Raw genomic sequence first — 22,034 nt, 5'->3', positions numbered from 1 at the left:
AAAATGTTTAATGTTAATACCTTGGAGAATGTAAAATGAATTGAAAGTAAAATCAAGTAATTTATATATTTTTACCATGTTGCCAGGGATGGGCAGTATTTCTAATACATGTATTTAAAATACGTATTTCAAATACAAAATACTATTTTGTAATTGAAACATTTGAAGTGAAAACTATCATTAACTTGTTCAGAAAATTAAAATAGTCTGGCAAGGTGGGGCCACAGATTGGCACATTCCCGGGATGGACCTTTTGCGTCTTCATGCATTGTTCGGTTTCGTCTCTTATCTAAATCTAACCATGGAGTTCACTTTGGCGGAAAGCTGATGTGATTGCTGATAGGCTGTCCCAATCAGTGGCGCCTGCACAATCCAATCACGTTTGAGAGGGAAACAACAAATTGAGGGTTTCCGAGATTTTTGCTTTTTCCTTTTTTTTTTAGAAGAAGTAACGGGTACTCACGGCTATGGATAGAAATGTAATGGAGTAAAGAGTACAATATTTGCCTCTCAAATGTACTTGAGTAAAGTCATGAGTACTCCCCAAAAATGATACTTGAGTAAAGTACAGATCCCTCAAAATTGTACTCAAGTACTGTACTCAAGTAAATGTACTCCGTTACTGTCCGGCTCTGATGGTCTTATAATCTTAACTGAAAGGTAAACATGTGATGTGAGCTCTACATAGAGAAATGTAAGAATCAATCTGTCCCCCTACTGAAATACCACAACCGTTTCACATTCCATAGGGGACAAGTGAGAACAATACCGGTAAACAGACAGAAAAGTGAAAGAGGGAAGAACTGACTACAGAAGTGGTCACTGACTGTTGTTTCTCCAAAGTCTGTCTAAAGTTCTGCTTGCCTGACAACCACTGAGGTGGCATACTGGCATTACTCATTAACTGAGCAATATGGACTGATAGCATTCCAGAGGTAAGACATGAGTGGAATGAGTTAAGAGTGACCCTTCACCTACTAAAACCTACTTCAGGACACAGGTTGTTAGCGGCACAGGTACATATGACTCATTGTGGCTGACGATCAAATGATCAACCCGCCGTCTGCATGCCCGCCCGCCTTTATGAGATTCATTAGAGGTTAATGTGCACTTGGGCATGCTTAGACCTGAGAAGCTGGAAATGCAATGATGACATTTGTCCCCTGACTGATGTGCTTTTGTGTGTGTGTGCGTGTGTGTGTGTGGAAGGGGGTGGGGGGGGGTAACTATTTGTATGGTTGCGGTGACCCTTTAGCACATTTGTGCACAACACAACACATTTGTGTGCGCACACACACACACACACACACACATACACACTAAAAAAGGACAAACGTATAAAAATGATCTTCCACATTTGTTTTTTAATGAAAATGCACAGGTCAGCTTACCGCAGGTCTATGCACCGTGTGAGTGCAGTGTTGTTAGGCTACTGTAGTCCTTCTCATATAAAAACTCACCGCTTCAACACAATGCAGCTTTTACAGTTCAAAAGTCACTTACAGTAATCTCAGAAAAAAGTCACAAATCAGAAACAAATAGGCATCAGGTGTATTCTTACATTGTGTGTGGATATGAAAGGCTTGCTGAGTACCTTTCTGGTTGTAGATCCAATTTTCAGTGTGTGATTGAGCATGTCTGACCCAAGTGAGCTAGTCAAAGCATCCCAAAGGTGCAAACCCCACCTGCATCTCAAGACAGGCTCAATAAAACACTGTAAAACACCTACAAGCAGTGAAACAAGGTATCAAACTCAGGTTACATACATTTTCCAATGGCAGGAAGCACAGTTTTTGTTTATCTCCCACAGCTTTATACTCTAAACCAACCATCAGGTAATACAATAAGTACTAAGGCCACTTAGTCTTTGCAGCTTGACTACACTAAGAATGGTTCATTCTAGTTAATGATAATAGGAAGCACTGTTAGTACGCCAGCCCATCACTGGTACATTTCATTTGTGCAAAGCTCCCTGCTCCCATGCAAGAGGCTACACAGGCTGACTCCTCAATGATTAGACATCATTTAGTTCACAACTATAGGGATACTAACACACACACACACACAGACAGACACACAGACACACACACACACACACACACAGATATATTTCATTAGGAATTAGACTGTCTTTTACAACAGAGTGGCAGTCCAGATCAGTGGACCTGACTACGATATATTACAAATTACTTACAATCAGAGACAAAAATAATAGGCTTTAATAATTAGACTATAACGGATCTATAAATACAGCTTCATCAAAAGGGACAAACAAAATTACAAACAGAATTGTTTAGATGTAGTGTATGACACTGTTTTTGTGTTGGGGGAGTTACTGGGTCTCTCCTCTATGTGAGCTTGAATAAGGGTTGAATAAGAGTGAGGAGCATCTCCTTAGGAACCAAACTCGATGGTGTCCGCAGTGATGGGTTTGAACTCGTAGCTGCCCCTGCCGTCCATGTGAAGGTAGTACTGTAAGGGGGGGGATCAACAAAAGTGTGGCTGTTAAAGCTGCAGTTGGCAAGATATTTTTGATCATATTCACTGAAACCGACACAATGCTCCGACAGAACAACATAAAATCAGCTGGTTTTAGAAAAAAACCCTGCACTTCTACCTCCACCTAGAGCCTGTTTTTGGTTTTGCGCCCCGGTATTTGTTTTGCTCCCGGTTCTTCTGGTCCAATCAGAGCAGGGCTGTGTGAGATCTGACTGAATCACAGTCTGGTGCGCATTGACGAGCACAAACTCGATGAGAGGGTGCTCGGTGGAAGTGGGGGAGGGGCATGAGAGTTGTAAACATTCAACATTTTGGCTAAGTCCCCTCAATCTGTCAGACTTGCCAACTGCAGCTTTAACACAACAAGAGGAACGAGCTGTACAGCGCTGACCGCTGGTGTTGGATTTCTCCCATTGGTGAGGAGGCCTTAGAATTCTTACCTCATGGTGCTTCCAGAGGGACTTCCTGTGAGACACGGTGAACAAGCTGATGCCCACCTGTCGGGGAAAGTGAGAAGGAGACGTGGACGCAGAAAAACAATGAGAAACAAAGAAACAAAGAGATCGCTGAGCGCTATTACATAGTCATTATACGGCTTTAGAAATCAATGTGCCAGTATCTGAGTAAACAAGTCTAACTAAGAAAAGGGAAAAGGTGTAGCAGTTATGGGTATTGCCTCAGACTACAATTTGCCATTTTGCACCTATGTATGTCATGACAGAATCATTACTAAGTAATCAATAATTAATAATAATTGAACGAAGTATGCTATCTGCCATTTCCACATAGAGCTCTTTCTTTACCTCATCACTTTACATCAGTGGGTTATTGTTATCATAATAATGCATTTATTTCATTCTGTAAGCATGGATCAGAAACACCCCGATTGGAAACCACACTGCGTGTTGATGCACGCCTGCTAAAGCAGCAGTCTTAAATTGTGTGGAGACAACAGGGCTCCTAATGGAAGAAGCGAGTCTGACACTCTGCTATGGAAGCAGTAAAACACTGTATCAGGTCACTTATTCCTCTAGGCCAGCAGTGAGCTCATCCCTTCGACATCACTAAAGAGAACAACCCCTATCAGTGAGAGTGTGGCTCAGAGGGAAAGGGGGAGAGGGAGAGAGGGAGAGAGAGAGAGAGAGAGAGAGAGAGAGAGAGAAAGAGAGAGAGACGAAGAGAGAGATCTTACTGTTCTACAGTGGCTGTAGATAAAGTCCTCCACATCAACGCTCACTGCACTGGTACACTCATCAAGAATGGCAAACTGAGGCTTATGGTAAAACAACCTGGCCATCTGTAATCGAGATGCATGCATGTATACACACACACACACACACACACACAGTGAATTTAGAATTATGTGACACTTTTCAAAAACACTTTTCAGGTCAGGATATCAGACTAGGACATTATCGCCAAATTAAAGAGGTTTCATGCCAGAAAAAGTATAATAAAAAGCAGTCTGTGTGTTACGCAACATGTGTCAACAGGCACCTTCCTTCCTAATAAGACAGCCCATAAACCAGGCTGTGCTACAATGAGGTCCAGATTCTGTGCAGATAGCCGCGTCTGGTCTAGGGAGCAGCTGCGATCGGACTGAGACTCACCGCCATCCTCTGCTTCTCTCCCCCGCTCAGCACGTCCATCCAGTCCTGCACCATGTCCCAGGAGCCCTCCCTGTCCAGGATGTGGCCCAGCTGGACATTGTCCAGGTACTCCTTCAGCACCTGCACAAACACAAACACACACACACACACAGAAATATGTAAAAAAAAAAAAAAAAAAAACACACACACAGAAATATGTAAAAACACAAACAAACACAAACACACACACACACACACACACACACACACACACACACACACACACACACACACAAAGACTGGTGTGACAACACTCAAAACTTGATGCCGACATGCAAAATAGACAGAATGTACAAGTTTGTGGAAAACAAAACAAACAAAGACACCAGTTAGACAATATCATGTGTCAATATACTGTAGAATGTCCAAGCTAAGTGGTGCGTCTGGTGGGTTCCAGTACCTGATCAGAGATCCCTTTCCTCCTCTGGTCCTCGTGGGTGTCGGGGTAGATCACCTGGTCCCTGAGGGTGCCCAGCGTCATGTATGGCCTCTGACAACCACAAATTAGGCACCACAGATCATCACACCAGTCCATAGAACCCACTAGGACTATGCCAGTCCAGCAGGACACTCGGAACTCACAACACACTGAATGCTATTCATTGATAACAGTGGCATTGTGAAGGCAGCTCACCTGTGGGACATAGAACAGCTTCCCCCTCTCCGGTTTGGTCAAGCTGCCACCAAACAGAGGCCACAGCTAATGGACAGCAGAGCAAAATCCAAAGCCATTTTAGAGGTCAATAAATACTAATAAATGACTGCCATTATGTAATAGCATGATTGTGTGAAGCCTACCAAAACAAAAAATAAACTACACCAAAACAACATAATGAATAAAGTTGGGTGGGTACAAGAGTCTAGAAATAAACACCTATTCCTGAGCATTAGATGATTTTAACCACATGATACTGAGGCTGACTGAGAGCCTGCTGCATTTGTTTATTTGTTTGTTTTCTATCCGAATTGGGATGTGGAGACAACAGGGGCTTCAACCCTGTGTTTAGGACAGCTGCATGTGCAGAGGGAACAGAGGTTTTCCAACACAGTGACCCCTCCCTGGCCACTCACCTCTCCCAAGACACGGAACAGGGAGCTTTTTCCACAGCCGTTGGGCCCGCACACCAAAACATTGGTGCCTGACTGAACCTTTTAGGGATAAAACACAGACACACAAAACTGTAACATCCAAATCAGTTGTCTGCACTTTGAACTGAACCTTTTAGGGATAAAACACAGACACACACACACAAAACTGTAACATCCAAATCAGTTGTCTGCACTTTGAACTCAAACAGAATGCCCTTACACGGTGTGGTACAACCACTTCAGGACAAATTCAAGTTGAATGAACTCCCATTCAAAATGAGACCATGTATCTGATTCTGAACCCTAGATGTACTTAAAGCTGCAGTTGGCAATATTTTTTTTATCATATTCACTGAAACAGACACTATGCTCCGACAGAACAACATAAATCAGCCAGTTTTAGGAAAACAAACGCACTTCTACCTCCACCTAGAGCCTGTTATTTGTTTTGCAAAAATCCACAGCTCCCGGTTCTTCTGGTCCAATCAGAGCTGGGCTGTGTGAGATCTGACTGTCAATCACAGTCTGGTGCGCACTGACGAGCACAAACCTCGATGAGAGGGTGCTCAGTGGTAGTGGGGGAGGGGCATGTGAGTATAAACATTCAACATTTTGGCTGTCCCCTTAATCTGTCAGACTTGCCAACTGCAGCTTTAATGGGAGGTTATTCAGAGCAGTGGTATTTCTGACCATTCTAGTGCCGGTGAAGGTGAATTGGCTATGCCTAGATTCCCCCTGATTCAGAGGCAACTTGTCTATTGAAACACTTTTGTATCCTTTGTCAAAAACAGTTTGAAGTCTCCTGGAAGCGATGAGCCCCCTTTGCGTTGCACTTCTGTATCCTTGTTGCTCGCTAAGGCTCTGCACAGGAGTGCAACAGTGAGTGAAGACAAGCAGGTGCTAGGCCATACCTCAAAGTTCAGGTCCTTGATGAGCATATCTCCATTAGGTGTCACTAAAGGAGTATGATCAAACCTGCAAAGACACAATCCTGCTCAGTGCTGTTTGATAGGCGTTGATGGTTAAGTATTATAGTGTGAAGAACTAACAGCCAAGTTTCCATATGTTCATACTTGATGATGTTGTCGATGTTGATGATTCGGCCACTTCCAGGAATGAGTTTAGGCTTTTCCATGGCTTCTGTGTCTAAACATAAATAAAGACAATAATTCTTAATAAACCACTGACAATGACGACAACAACAACAACAACCACTTGTGAAGCTGCTTTCACTATTTACCTTTCTCCACATGGCTCACCATTGTGCGTTCGTACCGCCCAGAGTTCAGGTCTTTCAAAACCTTAATGAGTTCTGTGATGCGGGCGGTGAACCTGGTGTGGCAGAAACAGAAGTGCATCATGGTTAACATCCCAGAGTCAGGCAATGAAGGACACTGTGACGGACCTAATGACCGTTAAGAACTGTTCAGACCATTCGGACCCGTTCTGGACGATTGCTAGATAAATGGAAAAATGAAGGAATGGGAGGATAAATGGACGAATCATAAGACTGATGAGAGATTGTTGGATGGACCCAACTCTTCCGAGAGAACCTCCTCTCCTAATACATCTAACAACCCCACTCACCTCCTTCTACTTCCTTCTACCGCCTTCTCATTCTACCACCACCTCCTTCGACACTTTGTTAAACTTCTGCAATCTGATCCTCTAGTTGTAGCATTTATTGCTACCAAATGTCTCCTTTGCAAAGTAGCTTTGAATGTTATTCCTCATTTTATACGTCGCTTTGGATAAGAGCGCCTGCTAAATGAATAATGCAAATGGGTTAGCAAACTTCTATGTGGATCAGCAGTAGGGGTGGGCGATATATATCGTCTGCGATAATATCGTGATTGTTGTTTTAACGATGTGCAAATTGACATTATCGAGTATTTAAATTATGGGGAAAAAACACTCGAAATCACGCATTGAAGACTCCTACATTCCCAGGAGGTGTATGCGGGAGAAGCCCCTGGCTGCAGCAGAGTACCGTATTTTCCGGACTATAAGTCGCTCCTGAGTATAAGTCGCATTAGTCAAAAAATGCCTCATGAACAGGAAAAAAACATATAAGTCAGTCAGGCCTTCATTTCTTGCGTTTTACTGTGAGACATAGGCCTATACTTTTCGTTTGGAGCAGCATACCGGTAGGCTATCAATGGCATTGGGTCACTATTAAGTTTCATGTATGAAAGAGTGTCGGGATGTCCATCCGCTTATTGCGAGATAAGGCATCCGCTTTCATTCATTCATGGAACGTGTGCTGTGCTGCAAGGGAAACCTTATTCCGTATAGCCAAAGAGGTCTAAGATAGCCTAAATTTAGTTATTTTTTAAATTATGCATGATTTACTTTTTTATAAAATTCATAGGCTGATGCCTGGCAGCAACAATTGTAGTGTTGTCACGATACCAAAATTATGACTTCGATACGATACCTGCCATAAATATCACGATGCTCGATACTAAAACGATACTACGGCGAAATCCTAAGATATCTGGAGAAGAAAGGACTCATACCTCCTCCAAGTGTATTGAGTCATTTGTGTTAAATATGGTGCACTTTTGTAGTGTGTAGGTCAATTCTGGGTTCTAAACTTCTAAACTTCCTACATAATTATTATTTTTTTATAGTCAGTAAAATAGTAGGCCTACTTTGTGTGATTAAGTCCTTTATTGTTTGTTATAGTTCATTTGACAAATGACAAACTATGAACTCAGTAAATTCCTGATGATTAATTAGATATTAATGAATGAAGTAATACATAAATCATGAATTAATTCATGTACACTTACCGTAAAGTGTAACTTACTCTGAGACTACATACATTACCAACCTAATTCGCTTCAATTGTGTAAAATGTAATGTAAATCAGGTTTTATGGCCAAGTATACTTTGGTATACAAGGAATTTGGTCTCTGCATGTATCCCATCCGTGAATTAGTGAACACACAGGTCACACATTGAAGCACACATTAACCTGGAGCAGTGAGTAAAATAGTAGGCCTACTTTGTGTGATTAAGTCCTTTATTGTTTGTTATAGTTCATTTACATTGTGTTGTGTTTTGGCAATAAAGTAGCTTTAAATAGCCAAACTAGGCTAGATCAAGGTCAGTGTTAAAATTACTGCATGCAAATCACTGAATGCTATGCAGAGGGGCCTAATCTTTAGGCCATCTGATGTACAGTATAGGCTACCCTAGGCCTTCCCGTGTTCATGGGATTTCTTTGACAGTTGCAAAGGGGAAAATGTGAGGATAGTCTTATTTGCGCCCAGTGTACAAGTACGACGTTCCAACAACTCAGGTCTTCGTCAGATAGGCCTACACCATTACCTGTTGCAATATATCTGTGTGCATTCCTACATTACGTCTATTTCTTTGATAACATGATTTGCTACCACGTACTGTAACAAGCCGCTATTATTAGGACCCAACAAGCTTTGGTGGTATTATGCTGTGGGCTTTAATTAGCGCATTTCGGGTAGCCTATCCTACATCTGGGCAATAATTATTGAACAAATTGCAGTCTACATGCCATGACAAATATTACCAGTATTAGGCTACTGACCGAACATGAAATAGATCGTTTACAATTATGGTAATGTTATTCTGGCGTGAACATTGCGCTTTCATCACTTTAGCACCCTATGATTACAGCTCGTTATGTCTCGTCAAAATGATTACAGCTCGTTATGTCTCGTCAAAATTCATGGATGAAGGAAGGTTCGCTTTATCCCAGATAACCATACTCGTTTCACTTAGGCTAGACTAAAACATAAGAGAAGAACTTGGCACTAACCATGTAGTCGTGTTTTCTATAGCATAATCGTTAACCTGTCGTTCTTTGAACTCTTTAAAAATGTTGGGATATGTCTGCGAGGTGTTTAGCCAAGTTCCATGCGTAGCCTACTGCTTTTAAATGACTTTGTGTACCTGATGGCTTGCCTTCACTATTCGCGATGTATCCGAAATAGTTGCAGATTTCACTGCACCTTTTGTTTTATCCACAAGGCCTAGAACTGTCGGCAAATAACTATGTTGACGTTGGCTGCCCACTCACTCACTCAGAGCTGCCTGCCTAGACACGCCCACTTGCCTAGATGCGTGCAAGGAGCAGTGAGAGCAGCAGTTCACACAGACACAGAACGTTATTATTTTAATAAAGTATCGATTCTAAAAACGTCTGAAATCGTATCGTTTTTTGCGTGAAGGCATCGCGATACCTTTTTAGTATCGATACACCGTGCAACACTAAACAATTGTGTTTAAATGTAGGTTAACCTGGGGCTGCGTGCTACTGGTAGCTTGAGAGCAATGTGTTGGAGACTCATGGTGTAGGACAATGACTTCGTTGCCAACAATATTAAACCAACCAACAATATAAATTATTAAGAAGAGCTATTTTATGAGTTAAATTGAAACACAATTATACTGGCTTTTATTTGTCCGAATCTGAGGCCCAGCTATAAATAGAATCCCGGCAGTAATTTGAGGATTTAAGTATGCACGTGTGTTTCACGACTTGTGCATTTGAGAGCGCTCTCTCAAGGCTGTAGACGATAATGTTTCATGTAGGGTTCATGTCAGTTAATATAAATTAACATTTAAAAACATGTTCAATTATATAATTTTCTTCATATATAAGTCGCACCTGATTATAAGTCGCAGGACAAGCCAAACTATGAAAAAAAGTGCGACTTATAGTCCGGAAAATACGGTAAGTGTCACATAATCACTAGTGGGTCACAACATTGTCACATGCACGCCTAGAGTAGCCAACTTGAGATTTTATGCTGCTACTTCTGTTTAAGTAGCATTGATCAGACAGTCACGTTTTTTCCTACACGGTATTATATGGAGAGAAAACATTAGCCTTTGAGTATTTTAATAGTCAGTGGTGAACAAAGAACTATTCTCATGTAACTCTTTTGTAAATGGACTGAAATTCGTTCTAAATATCTACGTTTACCGATTATGCTAACCGTTAGCATCTCTATGGGATTTCTCATATACATTAGCCATAAGCCAGTGGTCCCCAAACTTTTTCTTCCGAGGGCCAGCTCACTATGCCTGGCTCTAAGAGAGGGCCAGAGACTCGGAGTATATTAGTAACCATAAATAGCTTAGTGCTGTGAACAATAACAGTCTACCTTAGTTGAATATTCCATTACATTTAATTTAATTACATTTCCCAAAAGTATATTTTATTTAAAATGTGTGTCTTTGCATACACCGCTCAAGTTGTGAACAAGCAATATCCTACAAATAATTTAAAGTTCTCAAACTATAAAAGTTTTATGAAGTGCTGGCAAAAACATCTGAAATGACCACCATTCTAACTTTCACTCACCTGATGAGAACTTTGTGAATTTGTATGAGCATTTGAAGAGTGAATAAAAATAGAAATAATTATCCCAGAAAGTCCAAGAAATATGACTTGAATAGAAGTTAGTTAGTTAGTAACAATTAATTGATAAACTTTTAGAATACTTTGAGCACTGATGCAGTCAGCATAGGCCTCTTACATTGTTTGCAGGTAGGTTCATTCCGTTTTCGAGGGCAAACGCGAAACAGCGCCAAAACAACCACCAGTGGACAAAAAGAGTATTACATGTGTATTGTTATGACTCGCCATAGAGAATGAATGGGGGGAATTATGGAGGTTATAGTTTGACGATGTCGTACTCCGGTGCGGGCCAGATGCTATATACCACAGACATGTTTGGGGGGCCACCCAAAATGAGGTGGCGGGCCGTATCCGTAGTTTGGTGACCACTGCCATAAGCATTGGTTTCTATTCTGTAACTTGGAATGCTAGCCTACATGATTGCTCTTAAACAAAACATCGAAGGAAATAACTGAGATGTACTCTGGTGGTCTGCTTAGTTTTACAGTGAATCCTATGTAAAGGTTTGAAAGGAACTTCAGCTTCAGACTTTCTCTTGGGAAACTGTTAGGCCTATTCATCTTCTATGTAGCTGGCTAGACCATGTCATTGCCACACACACACACAAGTGGGGGCAGAATTGGAAATGTGTCATAGAGTTGATTTGGTTAAAAAGTCACAGGTTAGGTTATTGGTTATTATTGTAATGATGCTATTCATAAATAATGAGCTGTAAAGTAACTCAGACTTTAACAAAAACACATTTTTAAAGGATATTGACTAATTATTGTTATCGTCAAAATCACAAAAAAAATCGAGATATTATTTTTTGTCCATATTGCCCACCCCTAATCAGCAGATATGTCAAGAATTGGATAGATGGATAGATAGGTGGGTGTGTGGACAGTGAGAAAATAAATGGGTATGTGGCACCACCAGCGGGCAGCTAGATGAATGGGTGGATTGATGGACAGGTCTGCTTGCAAGATGGATCACTGTGCCGGCCTCATTCCTCTGTAATGTCAACTGGTGATGGTTTTCCTGTTGTTATCTGTGTAATGTGATGTATATGTGCTGTATGTGTGCTGTTGTGATACATGTGCTGTATATGTGCTGTTAACATATATGTGGGTGGGGTATGTGGTGGCAGGATGGTGGGTGGTGGGTGAAGAACCGTGACTGTGTGTATCTATGTATTTCATGTCTGTGAGGCTTGTATGGTATGTGAAAACAAATTTCCTATGTAAGGACAAATAAACTAAACTAAAAAAAAAAAGATTAAATGAAAAAAAAAAAGAATGGGAATCATTCGGAGCAGAGCCAGCGTGGAGAGGGGTTTGAGTGACTCACCCCGAGAGTCTGGACATCTCACGACCTGCCAACACAATCCTGCCCAGAGCCTGGGACATGCGCAGCAGCATACGCCCGCTCTGGTAGTAGTCCTGTAGGAGAAATCACACAGGGCTGAGAGGGCTTTCACAGGGCTGAGAGGGCTTTCACAGGGACAGCAGTCCTGTGTCAAGAGTTTTGAGCACATATTGTAGACAGAAACAGTGGAAATTTAACATGTCTTAAAACAGCCTCAATATACTGTATATGTGTATTCAATACAATTCTCCTTCTGTTCTGTTCTACTGTTCATGCATAGATGTGTGTTTCATGAGGGATTTATAAGATACATCTATGAATGGGAATATGCAGCCAGATAACCAGTTGTGTGGCTCCTACAATGAGTGTAGAGTCATTAGGCTCACATTCCATGGAAAACTACTTCCTGACAGGAAGGCTACACCGAGTACGTAACTGAAGGGTTCCGTTCGCTCTGTGTCTTCTGCAACAAATAGCTTCCACTATCATCAATGAAACTGGCTACATCAGACGTGATGGCGCCACGTACGTTTAAAAAAAATTAGACCAGTGTTCTAGAACTATTTTTACGCTGTGTTGAATGGAGCACTTCGGTTGCGGCCCCGGTGTAGCCTGGGCCTGAGCCCCTCTTGGAGGGCATTGGCATTTCTGAAGCCCCTGATGTCTCAGGGTGCTGTTCTCACCTCCAGCAGCTCGGAGTGGGTGCTGTTTAGGTGGCGTGGGTGGGACAGGGTCAGGAAGGGCCGGCTTACCACCAGGTAGCCCACCACCGTGGCAAAGTCTGCGAGAAGAGACAAGTGGGAGACACGTCAACGCCAACCTCACGTGGAGATGACATGAATGTGCCTATCAGCCGTGGGCAGTATCTGTATATCTGTTTAGGACGGGTGCTCATGTAAATGCCACATCCTTTCACACAAGCCTCCATGGCAACAGCAGCCTTTACTCACATTTGGCAATGATGCTATCCACAAAGCCCATCGAGAAACGGAAGAAAATGAAATTGTGCAAATGATTGACCTGTGGAGCAAGAAAATGGATGTGTCATCTCTAAAGAATGGCATGTCTTGAATGTGTGGAAAATACATCTGCAAATTGTGTTGAAGTGATGTCCAACCTCTGATTCCATAATACAATAAATAGTTAGCACTACCCATTCACAACCAAGGACTCTTTTGCTTACCAGTTTCTGGAAGGTTGAGTAGATAGTCGCTTTCTCCCTAATATTTCCATTGTAAAACGCAATCTCCTCACTGTGGACAACAAATACCAAACATATTAAAACAGCAAAGAACTCCTCACTAAGTATTACCCAACAGGTACTATGTAGTGCTAGCAAGGAAAAGGTGACTGATACAACTAACAGCTCTGGAGAGCATGCACAAATGTTACAGCTAGTCATTTCCATCCACCTTGAGGTCCTGAAGAACACGTAGCACTAGATATAGAACACTGCTTTATTCCTTACCTGTTGGTGATTAGGCGTGAGTTGACGTAGCGGTACTCGCCCTCAAAACGCTGCTCCGTCATGGTCATCCTGCCAATGGGCCGTCTCAGCCTCGTCAGGAATAGACCTGACACCAACAGGTACGCCATCATGCTTGCTGGGCCCTGCACTCAGAGATTACATCACTTCCTGTCAATGTGTTACAGAAATGGCTAGTTACATTTTAGCATGGAACACAGAAATTCAGTTCAGATTACCCATGCTCCAATGGCACTTGTGAGCTTGAAAATGTACAAGCCGATGTCCAGGAGGGGCTGTAGGGAAAAAAGTAAACAACATTTCAGTTCTTAAATACTTTATTTTGTAAGTTAAAGATGTCAGTTGTTTTGGTGACTCTGTTTTGACTTTGTCCATGTGTTTACCTTGCTCAGATTGGAGTAGAGTTCCACCACACTGTTGCAGAATTTCTCAACATCCTGAGTCAAAAGCTGGTCAGCATTTGCGATGCGGTTGTCCAGATTGCCCATTTTATAGTAAGTGTACCCTCTGAAATGTATACAGGTAATTCAATATTACTAAAACTATATTACAAATGCATGTCCACATTGTATCAAACTGTATTACACTACAGATGCATTCTCACTATGGCCTGTAACTTTCAATCACAACATCCAGAAATGCAGCAATTCAATGTCAGCCTATTCTATATTCTATGTTATGGGACTGGTGAAAGTCCTGTATAGCCAAGGAATTCCTCTAATCTTTTGAAAGTACAGGGAATGTATTGCCAAAGAGGGAAGATTAGCTAAGTGTTTTGCAAGTGTTACGCAGTGATATGCTGGTGTGGAGGGTGTGGGACTACCACTCCAGCCCTGGCAGTCTTACTTCAGGTACTCATCGTAGAGATGCTTGGTCAGGCGCACACGGAAGCACAGCTTCAGCTCATTCAGGCCCAGCTTCAAGAAGTTATTCACTAACGCAATCTGTGGAGAGCAGGAACAACCAGTCACATGCCTTCCATTATTTCAAAAACCCCAGACAGCAGACCTTGCTCTACCTGTCAGTCCGATTTACACAAACATTTCGGCCCACACATCCTCTATTATTTACTGAATGACATACTGTGTAAGGAGGGCAAGATTTCAGCAATTCATACACAATTCAATAAGTAGGGCTACTGACAGTACTGATGTTGACAGTATGTTACAGCATATTAGTCAACAATAAGAATATGTTAAGTTAATATAATGAAGACATTAACAAGACATAGGACATTATGAAGACTAGGGCTGGGATAAACGATTATTTTTTAAACGATTAATCTAGCGATTATTTTTTCGATGCATCGATTAATCTAACGATTCATTTTTTCAGTCCGATTCGATTTCGATTCGATTATCTCCCCATTAATTCACTAATAGCATCTTATACATGTTTATTTACACATCTGAATGAAAAAAACATGAATTCTTTAACATCGCAATATATGTTTATTGCTCTTAAGATTCCAAAATAAAAGACTATACAAGTGCAAAGTAATGCATTCTTAGTCAGAGGTAGCATTCAATAAAGTTCAGTACTGTATGTCTAATTGAGTCATTTTAAGATGTCCGTGTGTAAATCCTTGCAATTAACATTAACACAGTTAAAAGGCTGCTGATGTGTGGATGCAATTCATAACGTAGTTAGTTCAAATAACGGTTCGTACTTCTCCTTTGGACAAGCACTTTTGAGTCTTGGAAAACACTTTTCCATTTACATCGGGATTTTGCAAACATTCAGAGTCAATAAAATGAGCCCTGCATGAGTAACGAATAAGCAGCTGCAAGTAAGCATGCTAAACTTGACACCCAAACAGTATTCTAACGTTAGCTTTGAGATACTGCTTGATTGCATACTGTAACTTAACTTAGTTTAGTCTCCTCAATGTACTATGTTGTGATAAGACCTCAGCAGAGTTTACTTTAACTTTAATTCAGCAGTTTTAATGCTGCAAATTTGTGCAGCATGGTCACGATGCTAAGCGGATTTAATAGCAATTTAGCTCACTGTGTTCTATGCAGTGCTTCTATGTGGCAACAACAATCCTTCAACAATCGTGAATATTTTGTTAAATGCACATGCAGAGGAGTATGGGGGGTTTTTCCTGCCATTAATAAAATTAAAATGAAAACAGTGAAATTAAAATGAAAAACTCGTTTTGCCATTTAATTTTCAAAGTGTCAGTGCAATTATCCTGCCAAATTTAAAAATAAAATGAAATATATACATTTGGCTTTTCATTTTCCTGATAAACACGATACATTTGTGACAAAAATAAAAATAAATTGAAAACGTCTATTTGTCATTTCATTTTCATTACCATCCTGGTATATTACTGCCAAAAATGAAAATGAAAATGTTAGTTGGAAAATGAAAATGCAAACTTCACTTTGACTTTGCCTTTTCCTGACAATGCGCACAATGTATGCCAAAATGATAAATAAAATGAAAACTGACACCTGCTTGCGATTTATTTTCCATTTCTCGATTTTCATTTTCATTTTCAAGTTCACAACATGCAAATGAGCTGCATTGTTAATGAGATGTATGTGGGTGGTGCACTGGTGACGACAAATTAAATGCGCCTACCATGATCATGATTTAGCTTTAGATCAATAAACGCGGTTGGTTGACGGCAAGATGGCAGCCAGATCGGTCCAAGACGAGGCCGTAGCGGCCCTAGAGTCCCCTTGTATCACACAAGGCTGGCCCAGGCAGGATATCCCTGCCGAGACGATTACAGCCTATGTGCAGTTAGGAATGACAGCAACAAAAATCGCGAGCCTGCTCAATTCATCGGAGAGGACAGTATGGCGTAGAATGCAGGAGCTTGGATTTAGGTACTGTCCTCTCCGACGAATTGAGCAGGCTCGCGATTTTTATCGCGTATCGTGTTTATCAGGAAAATTAAAAGCCAAATGTATATTTTTAAATTTGGCAGGATAATTGCACTGACAATTTGAAAATTAAATGGCAAAACGAGTTTTTCATTTTAATTTCACGGTTTTCATTTTAATTTTATTAATGGCAGGAAAAACCCCCCATAGAGGAGGAGCAGCGGGCTCGTTACGAGAGAGAGCGGGCGGGGCGAGGAAAGGCTGTGTGAGTAAAAAGTGCAGCTCAATGAAATTATTTTATCTTATCTTTAATTTAAATAGAAGGCCTACAATATAGAACATCAATCTGTGGTGGCCGGTTTTGAATTTGTGGTGCCCAGCCACAGATTAGTAGCCTGGTGGGCCATCCTATATCATTGAAATGTATACAGGCTGATCAAATTAATTTGCCGGCCCTAGGGTGCGTCTAGATTTCTAGGCTAACAGATTAGTCAACGTATGGAAAACATTGAAGGTGTAGAATTAAAAATATTTAGCAGCACACTTTATGCTTGACGAATCGACGCTCATATTTTGCGTCAACGTATTTTTTGCGTCGACGTCATCGATTACGTCGATGCGTTGTCCCAGCCCTAATGAAGACATTAACGTGATTATTGTATGAAATTAATTGTTATACAAGACTATAGACACATAACTCATCAGAGCTCCTCTGGTGCTAAAATCCAAATCACTACAATTTGTGATAAAAACTGATCTGAATACAGTTTCCATAGAGTCTCTATATCAATGGGTGTCCACTGTGACGGGTCATGTTGAGAACTTCTGAGAAAAAAATAGGCACACTTACAGCCGGCATGAATTTGACAAAGCTCAGCAAGTACTTCTTGAAACCGTTTGTGGAGCGACCAATAATTGCACTGCAAACCACAACATGCACACACACACACACAGTACATACACACACCACAGAAAAAACATAAGTGCAGGACACTGGTCAGTCAACATGTGAAACGAAAGCAGAACTAAGCTCCACACTAGTGGACTTCTCCAGGGGTGTTCAAGACGTGCACAAATACATTATATGCACCGGACATGCAATACGCTTGCACTTGGACTTGGCAGAGGAGGTCTGAACTAGTTAATGATGATACAACTAGGGCTGCAGCTATCGATTCTTTTTGTAATCGATTAATCTAGCACTTCATCGATCAATTAATCTTTTTTTTTGCATTTTTAAACAACCAAAACAAATAATGCATAACGAAAATGACATGGCTGTAAAATGATCAAGCAATTGGCACAGAGGTATTTATTCTAACTCCCACATCAGGCTACGAAACTAAGCCCATTTATTGCAATTTACCCATTTAGTGTTTATAAGTGCCAGTGCCAACAATTAAATAATGTTCAAAATGCTCTCTGTAAAATTGCAGCCTCTTGTGCATGACTTAGCTGGGCGAACAAAGCTGTCCATACTATGAAGTGCTGGGAGGGAGAAGAGGGAAAGCAATTTAATGTATTAATATGCACAAGTTTCATGCTGTAATCTAGACCTGACATCAAAGTAAATAGTCCTATCTGTTTTATGTAGATTTCTACACCTGCAGCACTTACCATTAGGCTACTAACAAATAATTTTACCATTAGGCTACTCAAAAATAGCCTACCATTAGGCTACTAACAAATAATTTTACTATTAGGCTACTAAAAAATAATTTCTGGGGTGAGCCTATTTGCTATGGTAACCTAGCAACCTGTGTGTGTGTGTGTGTGTGTGTGTGTGCACGCGTGCGGTGCGTGAGGGAAGATGAGGGTGCATGCATGTGTGTATAAGGGGTTCTTTTTTTAGGCATACTGTCTTGCAATTGAACGTGAATAAGTTTACTACTTAAAAACATCAAAGCTAAACATTATATCATGACATCGCTACAAATACAGTATGTGATTAAAATCAGCCAACATCAATGTAGCTAGGCTATAGGCTACGTAGATAGCTAGATAGATAGATGGCCTACTTTATTGACACTTGGTGAAACAGCATGGAGTGGATGTTTTCGGTTCAGATGCTTGTTCTTTTCCTTTTTGAGTATGTAATGATCCCAAAAATACTTGAAAACTTCAGACATTCTCTGCCATTTATGGACATCTTGACTCCGCCATCGCGCCAGCTAAATTCACGATTCACGCGCTAGTGGTGTGCTTCCTGAACAACGGTCCGTGTGGAACAATCAGATCCCTGCGCGTATAGTGCGCGTCATAGGAATTTAACGAGGCTTCGAGGCAGGGTTTTTGCCTCGAGTAATTTTTGTAATCGAGTTATTCGAGTAACGCGATGAATCGTTTCAGCCCTAGATACAACATATGAGTTATCAAGATTATTGGCTGTAAAAGTCAGGGGGTGAGTAACCATGTTCATAGAGAGTCATAACGTGTTGAGGATCCCTGGTCTAGAACTGGTGAAGCAGAGGAGAGAGAATTGGCCCTACTACTGGTACTAGTAGTCCACAGGCCAGACCAGATATCAGTACCAACCAAGGTGGCAACATTATTGTTGATACACCAACAGAAGCAAAAAAAACTTTCTATTTGAGCAGCTGTTTTTTTGTTTTTCTTTGGATCGATGAATTGATCTTGAGGTAATCTTAACTCCACAAAGAGGAATATTAGATCAACCTGTCATAAATAAATCAACCACCTAAACTATAGTTTCTAAAAGCCTGGATCCTCAACATGTGATTGAAAATGAATTAACACATGTTCCATCTTCCTACATACTTTGGCGCACCTGTACCTGTAAATAGTCCTATGCTGTATAGCATAATAATTTAGCTGCCATCACATAATAATGTCTCTCACACATGATGGAGGGTTACAAAAAATCACTACTAGACTCTGCTACCTCTGGTGGTACTGATAAGTGTTTTTTGTTTTTTTTGTTTTTGGGCTCATGGACTGTAGTCTTTAGATGTTACAAGCACAAGAGAGGGACAGTCTGACACATTTTGGCTCTCAAGGAATATGGATATGTAGTGTTAAAGACAGTCTGTTGTGCTTGATAGAGCTCAACTGATCATAGATGTTAGTGAAACATAGGTTCACTTCAGACATGCCTGCGGTGGGTCTAGGCAATGGAGTTGAGAGAACCAACAGCACAGGCATATTAGTTACATTGATCTCTCACTGCGGTTAACATCACACACTTGCAAAACAATTACCCCTGGTATGACAGCCACGTAGGAATAAAAGTGCTTCTTGAATAGATTGATATCTCTGCTTATGATTCCACTGTGGAAGATTAGAATGCAACAAATCAACATGGAGAGAATACTAAATGCTCCGACCACCAACACCGCAAACACCAAACACGCTGCGACAGAATATCAATTTTGCAGAGGGGAGAGGTGCTCCTGAGTCCAACCTTTCAATCATGGTGCCGTTCTCGATCATCCACACGTCACAATAGGTTCGTGCCACCAGCATTGCTGCAATTAGTATCAAATATCCCGTCTGTGAAAACAGAAACTGAGATTAGAAACCAAGCCACTATTGCATGACCACTAATGGGCTACATTGCAGGACAGTGCATTACAAAAAAAAAATAGAAAGTATATGTGACAAGGGCAACTCAATATACTATTGCTGAGAAAAGAGACATTGTGACATACTATACTGATAAGCTCCAGTGAGAGGCAAGATAAAGCTTTATCATTGACTAATCTCACCAAATCATTGCAATTTAGGGTTATCAATATAAAGGCAGGCTGAGAACTCCAGGAAACATAGCTTCCTATACAAAACATTATAGCTTCCCATACAAAACATTATATCTTTACCATACAATACACTGGTGTGCTAAATTATATGTATTTTAACTGTGTTACAGAATGCATTTGATGAGATTAATCCCTCAGTGTAAACATTATGTAAAGCTTACACAGACACTGGCTTTGCATTAGTCAGATAAGAAAAAGTCTGCAAGGTGATGCAATGAGCATACTATGAACTCACAACAATAGGTCAAGGCCAAATGACACATTAATTACTTCAAGGTCAACATGGATAGTTGTGTCAAATAGGGAGGCAAGCATGGTTTGAGGAGGTTTTGACCCAACACTTGAACAACTTGAATATGAAATGATCTTAATTTAAATTAATTTATGTTTGTCACTGTTATGTAAATGTACTCTAGGATTTCAGAGAATATACATCTGCCAGATTTAAATTCTTTGTTACCCTATTGTGTCAACTAAAGAATGTAATTCAGCAAATGTAGGTAGAGTAACTTGTATGTAGACTATCTTCTCTTCTACAACACTGTTAAATCAAGACAGTGACTGAGACTTTAAATTGCTGCACTAATCACTTATGATGCAACTGAGACTGGAAGGGTGATGCCCACCTCTTTGCAGAAAAATTGAGGCACCATGATCCCGAGGAGGCGGCAGATGCGTAAGAAGAACACCTTGTCCACGGCAGCCCGGTCTTTTTTGGCCTCTTTCTGCTGCAGGAGAGATGGGATATTAAAGATAGCCATTAAAGCGATGTTGCCAAACTCAAATCAATTCAGAATGTTATGGCCTATTTAGGTCTACTATTTATCAAACTTTAAATAAAAACAATACAGACCGTAAAAATTATTGTACACAAGAAAGATTCATGTTATAATATGCTAGTAGTCACTTACCTCATTGCTCAGTACTAGTTCTGCACCCCCTTTCTTTCTGTAAATTCAAGACAGATTATATTGACATTATTATTATATCCTTAAATGTGCAAATTACTTCTTTTAGGTTACGCATTTCATGTATGAACACGTTGCTGTCTGGAGAAGTTACTTGAGTAACCTGCAAATCAAAAGGCAATAACCTCTAACTTTTTAGAGTATTGTGAGGTTGCTAGTGTACACCAAAAACATCATAAAGTTTGTTAGCTATTTTCAACAAAGTTATGGAAAACATAAGTGCGATTAGCGTGTTTACCGAGGGCATAAAATACCTCATTGTTAAGTTAGCTAACATCAATGTAATTGACCATTGAGAAAAATAATCAAGGACATGAATTTTCTAGTTACAATTCTATAACACTGTGCCAAAAAATAAACATTAACGATACACTGGGTATACGATGTACTTTCCCGTCTACATCCATACAATACCAGCATTCCTACACTTTGACAGTTCTGAAACTGTCAATTCTGGTTGGGGAACCGCTTTCTAGCAACTGAGCAAGAGACACACTGCTAATGTTAGCCGGCTAGCTAGCCCAGTGGTATGACACCCTTATCCTTGCGCTTGATCAGTACCAGTTTCTACTATGCTACTTCAACTTTTCCACTCCTACTGCGCAGGGACATACCCGTTCAGTTTCTTTGCGCTTTTCCTTTGTTTGATGAGGTACAAAACTAGAAGCACACCGCCGGCTATAGAGGAGTTCCTCGCAGTCAGATATTTACTGACGGCCGCCATGTTTCCTAGTGCGAGCCGGAGCCGGTCAGAGAACAGCAATGGGCATGCCGGGTAGTTTGGGTGGGGAGAGACCACAGGCTTATCGTGCGTGAAAGACGCCCCACGCACAAGGGAACAACGACCGGGATGCGCGTTCCGCCCTTAACTAACTAAATAACTAACCAATATAATAGAGAAAAAAGTCAATACTGCACTCTATACTCTCAATCACAGTACTACATACAGGTGCTGGTCATATAATTAGAA

The 22,034-nt window shown here is 40.8% G+C and overlaps 1 protein-coding gene across 2 annotated transcripts; it reads right to left on the bottom strand.

Annotated features, from left to right (window-relative positions):
• Positions 1–1,344: 1,344 nt before the first annotated feature.
• Positions 1,345–21,813, bottom strand: abcd3a (ATP-binding cassette, sub-family D (ALD), member 3a). 2 transcript variants are annotated; one of them, XM_076290196.1, is made up of 23 exons: positions 21,679–21,813; positions 21,008–21,044; positions 20,723–20,824; positions 19,742–19,830; positions 19,539–19,608; positions 14,327–14,424; positions 13,864–13,987; positions 13,699–13,755; positions 13,463–13,605; positions 13,178–13,247; positions 12,945–13,014; positions 12,678–12,775; positions 11,977–12,068; positions 6,478–6,569; positions 6,311–6,383; positions 6,149–6,212; positions 5,220–5,297; positions 4,783–4,848; positions 4,549–4,638; positions 4,110–4,229; positions 3,692–3,796; positions 2,940–2,996; positions 1,345–2,472 (listed from the first exon to the last, which is right to left on the bottom strand). In XM_076290196.1, exons 1-23 carry the CDS (start codon positions 21,786–21,788, stop codon positions 2,395–2,397), a joined length of 1,983 nt encoding a protein of 660 aa, XP_076146311.1. In that variant the 5' UTR covers positions 21,789–21,813; the 3' UTR covers positions 1,345–2,394. The 2 variants fall into 2 exon arrangements, with proteins under 2 accessions (XP_076146311.1, XP_076146309.1); XM_076290194.1 differs by lacking the exon at positions 19,539–19,608 and adding an exon at positions 17,171–17,240.
• Between the last annotated feature and the right edge of the window lie 221 nt (positions 21,814–22,034).

The sequence above is a fragment of the Alosa pseudoharengus genome, unplaced genomic scaffold, assembly GCF_046254945.1.
Source record: "Alosa pseudoharengus isolate Yale_2024_CS ecotype anadromous, Long Island Sound unplaced genomic scaffold, YU_APseudo_1.1 YU_APseudo_1.1_scf_18, whole genome shotgun sequence".
NCBI lineage: Eukaryota > Metazoa > Chordata > Actinopteri > Clupeiformes > Clupeidae > Alosa > Alosa pseudoharengus.
Note: the sequence above shows the minus strand (reverse complement) of the source record. Positions and strands in the feature narration are given on the sequence as shown.

Bases quoted from the DNA above. Each gene is read 5' to 3' on its own strand.
- abcd3a (XM_076290196.1), bottom strand. From the start codon at position 21,788: ATGGCGGCCGTCAGTAAATATCTGACTGCGAGGAACTCCTCTATAGCC. The intron at 13,988-14,326 runs GTAAGACTGCCA...TATACATTTCAG, and splicing joins CTCTACGATGAGTACCTGAA to AGGGTACACTTACTATAAAA. The intron at 6,570-11,976 runs GTGAGTCACTCA...CTGCCACACCAG, and splicing joins GAGATGTCCAGACTCTCGGG to GTTCACCGCCCGCATCACAG.